Source organism: Eublepharis macularius, chromosome 7 (assembly GCF_028583425.1).
Source record: "Eublepharis macularius isolate TG4126 chromosome 7, MPM_Emac_v1.0, whole genome shotgun sequence".
Lineage (NCBI taxonomy): Eukaryota > Metazoa > Chordata > Lepidosauria > Squamata > Eublepharidae > Eublepharis > Eublepharis macularius.
Genome location: NC_072796.1, coordinates 80768308 through 80782356, shown reverse-complemented (window position 1 = coordinate 80782356; position 14049 = coordinate 80768308). Strand labels below are relative to the sequence as shown.

Sequence of the window (14049 nt, the reverse complement as noted above, 5' to 3'; positions counted from 1 at the left end):
GTGGGTACTACCCTGCTACTACAAGAGAAACATGGAAGCTAGACCAATGTGACTGTAGTGGCTCTCCTCTGCACATTCAGTCTATGTGTAGAAGAGTTGTGTGTACAAATCAACTGGCTATATGTAATGGGATCTGATATGCAAATACAAACAGTAATTTCCTGGCTGGTAAACATTTGTTGTGTTAATGTTGAACATCACTCACATGTGTATACTTTTACACTCTGCATACTCTCACACTCAAACAGTTTAGAGAAGTAATATTTATTGATACATTTCAAAAAAGTTTTTAACCAAGATGTCAGAGACATGCTACTTTAGCAAACAAGTCATTGATTATACAAGTTAGCAGCATCCTTTTAAAATAATCCTACAAAAAAGGAGCAATGGAGAAACTTTGTAAGAATACTCTGGGATCTCATTCCTTTGGATCACTGACAACAGCTGTGGTTGAATAAGAAAATGGACTGAGAAGAGCAGCAATGGTGTAATGACGGTGACCAGAATCATTAGCAATAAAAACCACCTGGAAAAGAAAGGAATACAGTGCTGAAGAGGATTATTAATTTGCATTAACTACTCATAATCAGTTGCCTTTAAGTATAACCCTTCCTAAAGTACACATAGAAGTCTAGCATGGTTGTACTTCCCATTCATTTTAGTAGACTCCTTTACACAAAGGATTATATATGCATTGATTTCCTCCATTAAATGAATAGAAACAATCTAGTGAGTGGGGAATTTGGTGTGCACTTCAGAGTCCTCAGTTATGAAATAAATGGTGGGTGGGCATAACCGTTTAAATACTAGTTAATATAAATCTAATGCAGAAAGACGGGCACACTGCAATGTTGTTGAATCACCCTATCCTATCTAGAATTATTTTGAAGATTTTTTTTTAGAATTGTCCTCTGTAGCAGTCATTAACGTTGATCAGTTAGAGATGAACCTTATTTTCAAAACACGTTTATTGATAACAATGCACAAAAAGATTGGGTTGCTTCTTGGAGTTTGCTAGCAGCTTTTTTAAAATTCTAAAACTATGTATGACAGAGTAGTATAAGAAAACAACAGTGCTGGCTTAACTACCAAAGAAATTAATGTTCCAGTAGCCATATTACTCTGTTGCAATAAAAATAAACATCTCGTCACCCTAATGACTAACAAGTGTTTATTCTAGCATAATTTTTTGTAGATTAGAGTTGGTTTATGTATGTACTGGGGTCCTCTGTAGTTAGACAATGGGTTGGATCTAGCATAAACTCTCCATCTTAATCCTCCGCCTTCTCACCTCAGCCCCAACCCCCCCCCCCCCCCCCGCAAATGCTGCTTCTATGGGACAGGGGAACCACTGGCTACTTCTGTTTACAGAAATTTTCTGCTGGATTCAACCACAGACGTGAGCTTTCCCCATATCTTTGCACTGAATTGAATCCAGACTAAACTGGAAATTTCTACCAGTTGTCCCTTTCCACTTTAGACCCTGCACATGTCTTCTTTGAAGTTCTATATCCTGCAGGAGGCTGGATGCAGGATTTTTGCTGATGAAAATTTAGTCTTGAGCCATCCCATAATAATAATAATAACAACAGTAAGAGGCTGGTGTTCTGGCAAACAAAATGGGGAGAGAAAGGAGACTAGGGTTGTACTGGGATGGGTATTCCTGGAGCATGTCAAGCTGCCTTAGACTTGTCTGGTAGCTGGGCTAGTTGGAAGGAAGTGACAGGCACAAGCCATGCTTGTTGCCTTCTCCACACCAGTTGCTTGGACAAAGATCTGGCCTTGGGTGCCAAGCAAAATGGTCTGCCACTGTTGGTACATGTGCTAAGGGTTGCCTACCCTTGCAGTAGAACCTCCCCTTTGCATGGGTCTGTGTTTGTGGAAAAGTTTGGGGAATGCTTGCATTTTATTTGTTCATTCGGTGTAATAATGCACTATGATTCCTTTCAACTTTATACTCAGCAAAAGAAAAAGGGGACATGATTTTTTATAGGAATTGTGGCATAGCAGGATGGATATAAAAATGCAATAGTTTATTGTTCTGAACCATGCGAAGGGTAGATTTGCATGAAGACTATGAAGAGGACCAGATGCATTCTTTTGAAAATGTAACAAATCCCTTAAATCTGTTTGCTCAATTTACAACAGTGATTACTGGACCATTATTATATTTGTCATCTTAAAAATGAACAACTAAAGGCTAGAAAGCATCTTTTTATTGCACTTTATGTGACCCGTCCACTTCAAATACTCACATCGGCAAATTCATGGAATGGAGAAATACCAAGTGCCTTCCAGTAAGAGCTTGTATCAAACTGCACCTTGTACAAACCTTCTACAAATTGTTCATCTGTTGTAAGCTCATGAATTTCTCCAAATTCATTTGTTTTTCTAAAATGCAGTAATATATAAAATAGTAAGAATGGTATCCACGCATAAACGACGTATTAGTTAGTCCCATAATAACAATTCCGTTACAGCAATTCCATTACAACAATTCCAGGCACATAGAAGCTTTTGATACATCCATGGGCTTCAGAGTCCCTTATTTGGGCATGCACACATTTCTTGCAACATCTCTTTGTTCATATAGCACCATCTGCTCTGTCCAAATGAAGGAAAAAACAGTTCATGTGTAGCTAATTCTTTATACATATTGTAATTCTGACAGGGCACAAGATTTGGGACACAGATCCTAAATTTCATATGTAGTAGTTGCTTTTATACACATTCTGTGGAATAGAGAAATGCTATTTTTCTCTTTATGATGGTCATGGTCAGAAAAAGTCTCTTTCATACAACCGTTGATGATATAGGCTACAATGCAAATTTTGTTTAAAGAACTTTGCTCTGCTTGCTTTCTTACAATTAAGTCCCCTTATGTTCAGGAAGCCTGCTTCTATAGATCTGCTTGAGTTTCCAGTCACATGCCATGCAACAAATAACTTGGTTTTAGCAGCAGTCACTGCATAAAAATATAGCAGCTACTTACCACTGGATTCCTAACAGCCAATACTGTGTTTATTTGCATTATGTAGACCATATAAGATTGGGTCATTGTTCTATTGGAAGGCAATATAACTATCACTGGCTTGTGTAAGTGAGAAAAGGAATTTAATGGGAAAAGAGAAGTTGAAAATTAGACAACAGCAGCCAAAGATGTATAGCTCAGCTGTGCATAGATTCCCCCCCCCCATAGTTTAAATGCAGTAGATGGTATCTAATTATAGGTTAGTAATTTGCATAGATTATGTTTTAGCTTTTTCCCTTTTAAGATTATTTTGTGGGGGATTTTGTGTGGGATCTGTCATGTTTAACAGTATGTTAACATATTTCAGGGTTAAGCAATTCTGTATTTCATTTTCACATTAATGTTTGGACAATTGTTGTAGGATTTCTAAAAGAAAGATGGAGTTTTGTTTGAATTGCTGAAAAGTGTATGATGGAAGGAATGATCATGGACAGCTTTTGCATATGAAATACAAACAGTGTTATACTTAGTATTGATGGTGTCTATAAACAGGAGCTGGACCTCGTTCCTTTCTGTCCAAAAATGTTTGACTGATCCTGCTTACAGCCTATTTACATCTTATCTATTACATTGGAAAGATCATTCTTGTCACAGGTTCATTTACAACTTTGGATAAACGCTAGAAAGCCGTTTGGGAAATCTGTTGTGTCAGTAGCTATAGCTATGGGAAACTTTAATGCCAAGCTGTCTAACTGTGCACTATTGTCTGGATGAATCTGAGAACTCTGAAGTAAGTGGTGAACAACTTGCAGGCTGTATGAAGCTGCCCACATTCCTGTAAGAATACTAAAAATCCTCGTTATTTTTTTCCAAACTTATCTAGTCCTTATGGATGCAGATAACTGTTTGGTGATATTGATTATAACATTTCCAAAGCAGTCCTTGGTTCCTATCCTTTTGCTGAAATGACAGTCTGTGGTGAGGATGGAATATAATAGTACTATCCTCATGGGGTAAGCACATGTGCATACTCCAGGACACACACACGCTCTTGTTGCTGGAGTAGAGATAGTGTCTCAGTAGTACTAAGGGGAAAATGATCCATGTGTACAGGTAGGGGGCTACTTTTGACCCCCCCCCCCAGGGGCCTCCAATTACCCTCATGTTGCCCTTGGAGGTTCCTGGTCCCTGAGGAGCAGCATTTTGGACTGCAGAGGGGGGTAGGGAGAAAGTCACTCTTCCATGTTCTCATCACTTTAGAAAAATACTGATAACTCATACAAGCCTTTAAAGAGAATTTGAGACTTGGAAGTGGAGATTCAAGAATGATGCATTTCTACCGTATATTTATACAAATTTGCAGGCAGGCCTAAGCAGGACTGCCTTTGTTCTTCAATGTATTTTGTATGCAGTACAACTTACCCATTAGCAAACTCTTTCCAGCTTCCATCTTCTGCTTTCTTGAACACTCTTACTACTATGCTGGTGGCCGGGCTTCCTCTAACTGCATCCAGAACTTTCACCATAAGAGGACACTTAGAGTCAATGGAGCCATGGGAAACCTCAGTAACAAAAAATACCAATCAATTTGTGGTCCAGAGACACAGACTCCAGAGCCTATTTTGTGAATCCAAAAGAGCTTTATAATTTATTCAGCTGTCTGTATTTCTTTGAACTTAAAAAAACCTTAAGTTGGACTAGAGGTTATTGCATTTATGTAAATATAGACAATAAGGAAAGGGTTGTGGCACAGTAGTAGAGCATCAAGTTTTCATGTAGAAGACCCCAGGTTCAATCCCTGGCATTTCCCATTAAAAAGGACCAGGTAGTACTAGTAGGTGATGTGAAAGACCTCTTATTGAGAACCTGGAAAACTGCTGATGGTCAAAGTGATCTTGCTTAGCACAAGGCAGCTTCATATGACATTGTATATGCTAACGAACAACATGTTAACTAAAGGCATTTAAAAGCAAACAAGATCAGGCTTTGCTTTTAACAAATACATTTTTGCAGATATATCTCTTGAGCTGAAGGAAAATGCCAGCTTCTTCACCTACTTCATACTGAAGACAACCAATCCTTAAATGAAGCTTGAGTTACTAATTAATATGCTGCATTATGACATGACTATTCCTTGTCTTTTGTCAGAACACTGAAATTGCAGAGAATCAAATTTATCTAAGTAAAATGTATTTCTGCTTTACAAAATCAAAAGATGAGAGGATAATTTTTCATTTGCTACAGAGAATACATTCATATTCTTGAAATCCAGGTATTTGCTCATAAAGCAATTACTCAAGATATTACAATTCAGGATTTTAAATTATTGTGTGGATCCTACACACATGTTTAGAGAATGTTTTGAAGCTGTTTTAAAATGATAAAGAACTAAATATATTGACTATCGGAGTACCTGGAGATCTCACTGATAGTAAAATTCTTTGCATGTAGTACAAAGGAAGGGTTTTGGATTTATGGGTAAACGTCCCCAAACCACTGATAATTTGATTGAAGGGGCAAATACATGGTAGGTAGCACACACTACATATGACAGGCATACCTCATTATCCCAAACAAAACTTTTTTAAAAAAAAAAATATATCTCTAAATCAGACTAGTACCAAAGTGAAGAAAGAAGCATATGACTAAAAGACCTTAATGAGGTAGCCATCAAAGATACAGGCTGTGTACAGTAAGGATTTTATTATGCAGTTGAAAAGATTGTATTTTTAATTCTATGTAGTCATCATCATACCACGAATGCACTACTTACCAGTGGTACAGCTCCAGCAAGATACACCACTCCAGCCAAGCAAATGAGAAGCAGAGAGGAAGAGGCCATTGTATGTGCAGTCAGTGAGCCTCTGCAAGCAGCTAAGAGCTGGTGGGGTTTGAGATTTTATACTCTACCCTACTACAAAATAGGCTACTTATCAGGTGCCCGTATGACTCTAAACCTGCTGATTCTGATTATTTACTTAGTAAGCAGTCCAGCTGTGCAGTTCTTCCATTACTTGGCCTCTCACAGAAATCCATGGGATTATTGCATGTGGAAGGAAGGACTGCACAGGCATTGGGAATAAGAGAATCAGTAACCCACACAACCATGAACCTTGCCTACAGGGATTAGGCTGTTAAGACATCAAATGTGAAAAAACGAAGCAACAGTTGTTTGCTTGGATATTACTAACCACAGAATACCCATAATACATTGTCAGCAAGCACACCATAGGCTTCCTGCTCTCTTTTGTGGCAACCTACAGTTTTGTTTAAACCATACTTGTATTCTTCTCTGATAATCAACTTTAACTGGTATACTCGGTATGGTAGTTGTTGCTTTAATGTAGTACAAGAAGTATATTCATGATTCTTCACATTCTTTTTAATTATAAAATGTCATGGTTTTCTTCAGGCCTTGCCCATACAAACTATTTAGGAGAGTGTATTTAGTGGCTGTTGATCCAGAGAATGCTTCGGGAAGCTTCTCCTCCCCCTCCCATCAGGGGAAATAAGTGGCAGGGCAGGAAGTTTGAAAGCCACCCTTTTCATGCCGCTTGCAAGCAGCAAGAAAAGGGTGGCTTTCAAATGCCCCGTGGCTTTCTTCCCCTGATGGGTTGCTTTGAGCTTTGGTGCGCTGTGCTCCGTAAAGATTCCTTAATCTTTATGGAGCATACTAAAGTGATTTAAACACCCAAATCCCGAAGCATCTTGCTACTTTGGGATTCAGGTTTTCCAAATTGTTTTCCCGCTTTGGGTAAATCCAAAACAGGAAACTCGAATCTCTTGTGGGTGCACATCACTAATAGTGACATTGCTATACTCTGCTAGTTAATCAACATGCCAGATTCATATTAGCTACTGACTTGCTCTCTTCTTCCTTCTGCTATTAAGGTGATCATCAGCCACAAGCCAACAGAATATCAAGGGCCTTCACACATTATTCCTTAATACTTTTAATGTTAGTAGTTGTTATAATAATAGTGCTATTAAAGAAGAGGGATGTATTCAGTTTGGTTTAGTTACTATGTAGATTCACATCCCTACTAAATAGTGGGAAGTAGTGTTGCAGACGATGGTAGTTACACAGAAGCAAATGTCAACTGATGGTTCTGTGTGAAACTACTGATTCAAGTTGTGTCTGTGTTATTAGGTTTTGACAACAACAAAATTTCTAGATGCCATAAATGACTGTGCCTGGAAACAAATTACTCATGGAACTAACTAGCAGATATGTTACTGTGCTCAGTTCAAGGTATTAGTTATTACATACAAAGTTCTTCACGGCTTTGGTCCGACATACCTACAGGACTGCCCAGGGCCGGAGCGCCCATAGAGGCCAGGTAGGCGCGGGGTGCCAGAGAGAGCACCGGAGGAGGCGCGGGGGGCAGGAGCGCGCGCCACAAAGCAGCAGCCTCCTATCCCTCCCACCGCCGCCGCCGCCAGCACAAGCCCCCGGCTGGGTGCAGCCAGCGTCGGCAGGCATCTGCGGCAGCGCAGGCAACCAAGCGGGAGAGCGATCGCGCATGTGGGGGGGGGGGGGTGCCCGGCTGGCCGGCTGCGAGTGCCACAAACCCTTGTGCCGCCCCTGGGACTGCCTTCCTCCCTATTTTCCTCCATGGCAGCTTCGCTCATTTGAACAGGGTCTCCTGCAGGTGCCAGGCTGCACACAGGTGAAGTCAGCAGCAGCCCATACATGGGCTTTCTCTGTGGTGGCCCCTATCCTGTGGAATGACCTGCCTGAGGAAGTCAGAAGATCCCCCACTCTCCTGGCCTTTCGTAAACGATGCAAAACCGAACTATTCAAAAAGGCCTTTTACTCAAATGGGAGGGCTGTATTGTAGGGATGGGGTCTCAGATGCTTTGCTAATGAATTAGGGACCACAGACTTCATCACTATATTGCCTTACATATTATCTGCTGCTTTAAATATGTACTCCTATGTACCACCAGTGCTTCATGTTGTCTAATGTCAGTCCTAGAATTGATTATGTTCTGCTTCAGTATTTTTTCTACTCTGTATTGGACTCTTGCTAATACTATGTCTTTTAAACTTGTATCTATTTACCCTATGGCATTGTTTATGGAAATGTCCTTGATACTGTATTGAAATGTACTTTTTACTGATTGTACTAATCTCATACTCCTCCCTGAGTCTCAGTGAGAAAGGCAGAGTACAAACAAACAAACAAACAAACAAACAAACAAACAAACAAACAAACAAACAAACAAACAAACAAACAAACAAACAAACAAACAAACAAACAAACAAACAAACAAACAAACAAACAAACAAACAAACAAATGTGATTGGACTTCATTCTGATTGGTTTGAGATGTATTGTTGAACCAGTTGGGACCAGTGAGTGACCACGTAGCTATTAAGTTCTGCATTTAGTTAAACAGAAAAATCTCCCAAAGCAGACACTTCTACATTTGATTTCAGAGGAGATTTCCTGGTAATGTGGGAATTAATCAAAGGGAGTATAAAGATAGTAAAATCTCTTCAGTGTACTTGTAAGTTATTTAAATTCATAGAATTGAAGTTCAGAGAGAATATACACTTCAGATTAGGAAACGGTATCATCAAAACTAGGAGGGTAGTAGTACTGGCAGGTTCCTGGCAAAGTCTCATTATGTATGCAGCCAGCTGGAATTGGTTGGTTAAAATAAATGGGGGAGGGCGGTCTAAGGCAAGCCAAGCCTTTTCTTCCCCTTGCTTGATTAAAGATTGGTAGTCACCTTCCAGTTTGGTGTAAGACTGGCAGGACTCTAATCTGGAGAACCGGGTTTGATTCCCCATTCCTCCACTTGAAGCCAGCTGGGTGACTCTCAGTCAGTCACAGTTATGTCAGAGCTCTCTCAGCCCCACCCACCTCACAGGGGGATTGTTGAGGGGATAACATTCTTTGCAAGCTGTTCTGAGTGGGCATTAAGTTGTCCTGAAGAGTGGTATATAAATCGAATGTTATTATTATTATTTATTATTTCTGTCTCGATGCTTTGCTTAATTCCTAAACCTTTTAATTTTGAAACCAAACAAGTCTTCTCTTTTTCCTTTCTATTATTTATTTTCTCTCGGGAAATAACATTTTGAAAGAAGTACACACAACCACGTCACTCACTTCCTCTTTTCGGGAATATGAGGGGTGGGGGTTCAAAGGGAGGACACTGTTGTGCGAAGGCATGGCAGGAGGCAGGTTGTTATGAAATGCCTTTGACCATAAGAGTGCTCTGTATTGAGCAATTTCTGCTGTGTATGTTTGCAAATGGAATAAAAGTACATGGTTTAAAGATAGTTGTCTGCCCTATTATCTTTTAAAAATTCCTCTCTGGAGAAGCTGAAGTCTTTGAAACCTGTTCCTGCTTGATGAATTATCACTAACAGGAAGAAAAGTGGACAGAGGGAGGGAAGAAAAACCGACTGGAATACAGTTTGATCCTGTTGTGTACAGCTGTCTCTCTCTGCAGGAAGTTGAGAATGGGTGGTGCTACTGAACAAACTGCAATTTCTGCATTCCAATTTACTGGCAAACTGTGGTATACAAGCCAGATACCAACTGGTTTAGGTTCCTTGTTTAGCATCCACCAGCAAATCACTGTATTTCAGACATCATGATAAACCAGAGTTTAATCTAACAATGGTTTAGAAACTATGGTTTATTGTGACATCTAAATATGGCAATACCGACAAAAAGTTTGACAAAGTCTCTGGTAATTTTGATTGTCTCTTTCCCAGTTTGCAATGCAGGTATTCAAAAATTGAACTTACCTTGTTGAGAATGACCATTTGCTGTTGAGTTGTGTATTTAATAAGGATCATCTTAATAACTCTCAGCATGTAGATACAGTGAATACAAATGAGCATGAGCACATGTAATGAAGGGAGGTTAAATGGGTAAGGCTCAAAATGAGAGAAAAGGCATGCACCTTTCTCCACCCAAGTAGGATTGAGACAGCCAAGGGAATAGCCTCTTTTGTAAATTGCTCTTTTTTCTGTAGGGTGCATAGGTTGACAGATGAAGGAAGGAGGCAACCATGAAGAATATTCATGAACAAAATATTTGCAATCCAATTTTGAATGCTGGAAAAACAGCTGACCATTTTACAGTGTTCAAGATACTGCTCTTTACTTGTGTGATCCACTTGCCACCTGTCTACAAGGTTCATCCAGCATCTAGCCAGGACCCAAAGATCTGCTTAGGCTGATGCATAAGGATTGCCCTAGCCCTATGAAATTTGTGATTCCCCCCACCCATGAACCCCTGCTCCTCCCATGCCATATTGCTCCAATTGCCATTTTTTTTAAAAAAGATGGCCTCTTTTCTCATTGAAGAATTGAAGATACGTGGTCAGCTTTTGAATTCCAGCCATCATGCTGAAGTCATAAAAATAAATCAGTCAATTTTCCTGGTCATTCAGCACATCTACATATCAGAAACTGCTTTAGAATCTCCTCTTAGATTCTAACATAGCCTGTAGTTCAAGAAAACAAGTCCCAAAGCCCCTTGAGCTCACCAAACAAATTTCACCATTGACTGGGTTCCGAATTGATTTGTATAGTATATGTGCTATGACAGAGTCAAAACAGGTGAAGCACTGGAAGATCTGTGATTGGATCCTTCCACTGTTTTAAAAATGCTAATGGATTGTTGATGCGCAGGAGTGAGAAGAGGGGATATAACTCTATTCACATGTGTTTTTGCTAATTGAAGCTGTCCCCCATTGCTATTATCCCTCAATGGAAAATTATGTATGTTTTCCTTTTTCTCATCACCCCCCCCCCCCTTGAGGAATAACTGCAGTGTAGGAAGGTCAGTTTCAGTCAGTAAATCTATATGAGAGGGAGAAAAGTTAATTCCCCTCCCCACAAATGTGGATGTAATACGATTTGAACCCCTATGTGACTTATATTAGCATTATAAAATGTTCATTGTCCTTACTATCAACACTGGCGTTGGACACCCCTTGCAGGTCCTGACTGAAGAAGCATAATTCATGCCTCTCCTTTCTGCTTCCTTCTAGAATCTCCCATGAAGAAATATAGAGCCAGCCTATATATGTATTTATGAGCAATATGAAAAGAAATAGAAGATTAACCAATGTTCCTGCTCTTGCAGAAATGTTGCATTATTCAGTAAATGCAAAGATATTCATGGTATCTGATTTTTTCCCTTTTCTTAGCCTCTGTCCAAATATCACCAAGACATCTTGTCATGTAAATGGACAGGTCTAAGATATTATCATTGTATATTCACTACCAGCTTTGTGTATTCACTTACTACCAAGACAAGTCTTTAATCCTCTGACTCTTTAGTCAATTTTATTTAAAATATTGCTTTTCTACAAATCTGATATGAGAATAATTCTTGTTTTATGATGCAGATTCTATTGAAAATCTCCTTAGATCCTATTGAAATCAATGGGTCAAGTTCATTGCTGTCAAACAGGGCCTTTATGCCATCCAGAGCAATCTGTGCAAGTTCCACTGAACTCCACGTGGCAAGCTAGCAAACTGTGTAGGAAACGGTGAATTAATCTCTGCCTAGACTCCAATACACACATGCTCCTACTTGTACAGTTAGTAATAGCTCTGTGTATGCAATTGAAAGCATGTGAAGCAAACAGGAAAGCATTTTCACTCCATGAGTGTACTGAGACTCCTCAATGGTACAATTAGGTAATTTTAGACTCTGGACTTAATGGGCTCATGAGGGCTCCACTTTAGATTGTAATATGTAGTTCATATTTGAAGCTGCAGCTTGCTTTTGCCTCACATTCACTGAGCTTGTTGAGCCTCAGCCCTCCACCTCAAAGTCTGGCTGTTATGGCACCACTGGATCCCCATCATACAGAAGGAGACCCACAATTACTGTGGACAGACTCCAGTTCTGGAACTGTTATTTAGATCACCAAAAAGGTGTCAGTTCATAGTCCAATGGCATTTTGTATCACCAATCTAAGGCGCTAGTTTGAACTGGTGAACTTGAGGGATAAGGATTTGTGTGTGTTGAGGGGGGATATGTGTTTATGGAAACATGGATTAAGCTGCAAATATTTAAACACCTAGTGGATTATCTGGATTCCAGAGTATTTGAAGTCCACCCACTGTGAGTTAGAATGCGAATTTCAAATAACAGGACCTTCTTGGAAGTCATTATTGTTCTTGAAATAAACCTTTGCCTATTAAATCTTTTGTTTACATCAAAGCTGTTTTCCAATTACTATGCACTCACATATCCTTAAACACATACTATCTACTGCTGTCTTATTTTCTAAGTTAATATTTTTGCATATATAATGTACAGAGGTTCAATAGTAAGATGCCTGTCACCTAATAACACAGGTTGGATTTGAGATCTAGTGTAGTGTCGTGGTTAAAGAGTCAAGTAGACAGGTAAGATCCAGGATCTATTTGTTGTGAGGATAAAATGGAAGAGGAGAGGAGTATGTATGCTGCCCTGAGCTTCTTAGAGAAAGGGTGGGATATCAATATAGTAGATATATCCAAAAAATTCATGGAATAAGCTTTTGATAACTATCTAATTTTCTGATTTTGGGAATTTGACTCACCCTGCGGCTGCTTGCAGCTCAAGCAGGGAGTCAGCTTTTGCAGCCCTGCCGGAGGTAAGGAGGCAAGCTCCCTTCCTTCCCGGGCATCCGGGGCTTTGCCTAGGGGGCAGAGCCAGGAGCCGTTTTCTGGCAGCTCCGCTTTCCCCCGACCGCAGTTGAAGATGCGCTCGGGAAGGTGCAGCAGCATTTCTGCCTGCTCTCTTCCTCGAGTGCATTGGTTCAGGTCGGGCTGGCGTTGGGCCCGGTGGCAGCGTCTGTGGCATTTTTCTGGCTGCTTCACTCGGCTGCTTTTAAATGGCCATTCCTCTCGGCGGTGGCGGCATTCTGGTGGCCGCTTTACACGGCCGCGTTTGACGGCCGCTTTTCTGGCGGCGGCGGCAGCATTGGATCGTCAGCTTCCCACGGCCGCTTTTGGCATGGCCATTTTCCTGGAGTTGCTCTTGGGGCTGCGCCAGTGTTTGCTGGATCTGCGGGGCTTGCTGGGTGGTTGTGGCCTGAGTCAGGGCCGGCCCTACGGAGAGCTAGTGCTCACCCCCCTCCCCGGGCCCTACTGAGAGCTAGTGCTCTTGAGAGAGTAACAGAGTTTGGGCGGCCATTGTTCCCCACTATCTTGCCCCATTGGGAGGCTTGGGTTCCCCTTTCGGGCAGGCCCAGTGGATTTGACAATTGGAGTGCCTGGGGGGATAGTTGTGGAGGTTTACTCGGCTTGACGCCCTTGAGCTGTGGCTAATAAGAGGCATTTTGTGCTACAGTGCCACCAGTAGACCAGTAGTCAGGCTTGACAGTCCTTTGGGTGCTGCTGTGCCATCAGTGGTTAGACTTAACAGTCCTTTGGGTTCCCGCTGAGTTGCCATTTTAAAGCAGCTTTTGGTGGCGGCCATTTTTTGATCTCCCCCCCCCAAATTGGGCTGTAGTGGCACCACCTAGTGGCTGCACAAAGTTACTGCAGGGATATATTTCCCTTGTTGGTTAATTGACTTGGTTGTGAACTTATCACTTTTGACTGTGACCTTGACACTTCTGGCTAAGTTTCTGGACCAGAGACAGTGCTACTTAATAATAGAATGCCTCCTAAAAAGGGTAGTGGGCCATCCAAAGGTAAGCAGCCGGTTAAATGGCCTGTGCCAAAGAGGCCACCCCCGGTGATGTCGTCCTCAGATGATGATGACAGCGGTCCCACCAGAAAGGAACTCCTGGAGCGTATCGCTGCATTAGTGAGGGAAAGGGGGGCCGCTCTGGTGGTGGCAGTGGTGCGCCCACGCCGGGCGTCTAAGAAGGTGCCTAAAGAGGTGTTTTATAATGACTTTCTGTCTCGCCTTTCTGCCCTCGAGGGTTCCTCTTGGGACATGCCGGGTGCTGGTGGCGGAGGCAAGGAACCTTTGAACTCTTTGGCTGAGGTGGAAGTCGAGCCGGAGGGTATGGCGGATGCCATAGCAATGGAGCCACCTTTTAACGATGGTAAGTCATCCTTGCCTCAGCAGGCAGGCGGTTGGCCTTGGGGTTTTTCG

General features: G+C 41.3%; 1 protein-coding gene across 2 annotated transcripts in view; it reads right to left on the bottom strand.

The window, feature by feature from the left end:
- Positions 1-308: 308 nt before the first annotated feature.
- The window catches only part of TTR (transthyretin), a 28723-nt gene continuing 14982 nt past the window's right edge, over positions 309-14049 (bottom strand). The window contains exons 1-4 of one of the 2 annotated variants that reach the window (XM_054985465.1): positions 5745-5868; positions 4394-4533; positions 2256-2391; positions 309-526 (exon numbers count right to left, since the gene is read on the bottom strand). In XM_054985465.1, coding sequence (XP_054841440.1) covers positions 419-526; positions 2256-2391; positions 4394-4533; positions 5745-5813 — 453 coding nt within the window. In that variant the 5' untranslated portion in view covers positions 5814-5868 and the 3' untranslated portion in view covers positions 309-418. Of the gene's footprint in view, positions 527-2255; positions 2392-4393; positions 4534-5744; positions 5869-14049 lie in introns of those variants that run through there. The other variant, XM_054985466.1, reaches the window with a different exon arrangement.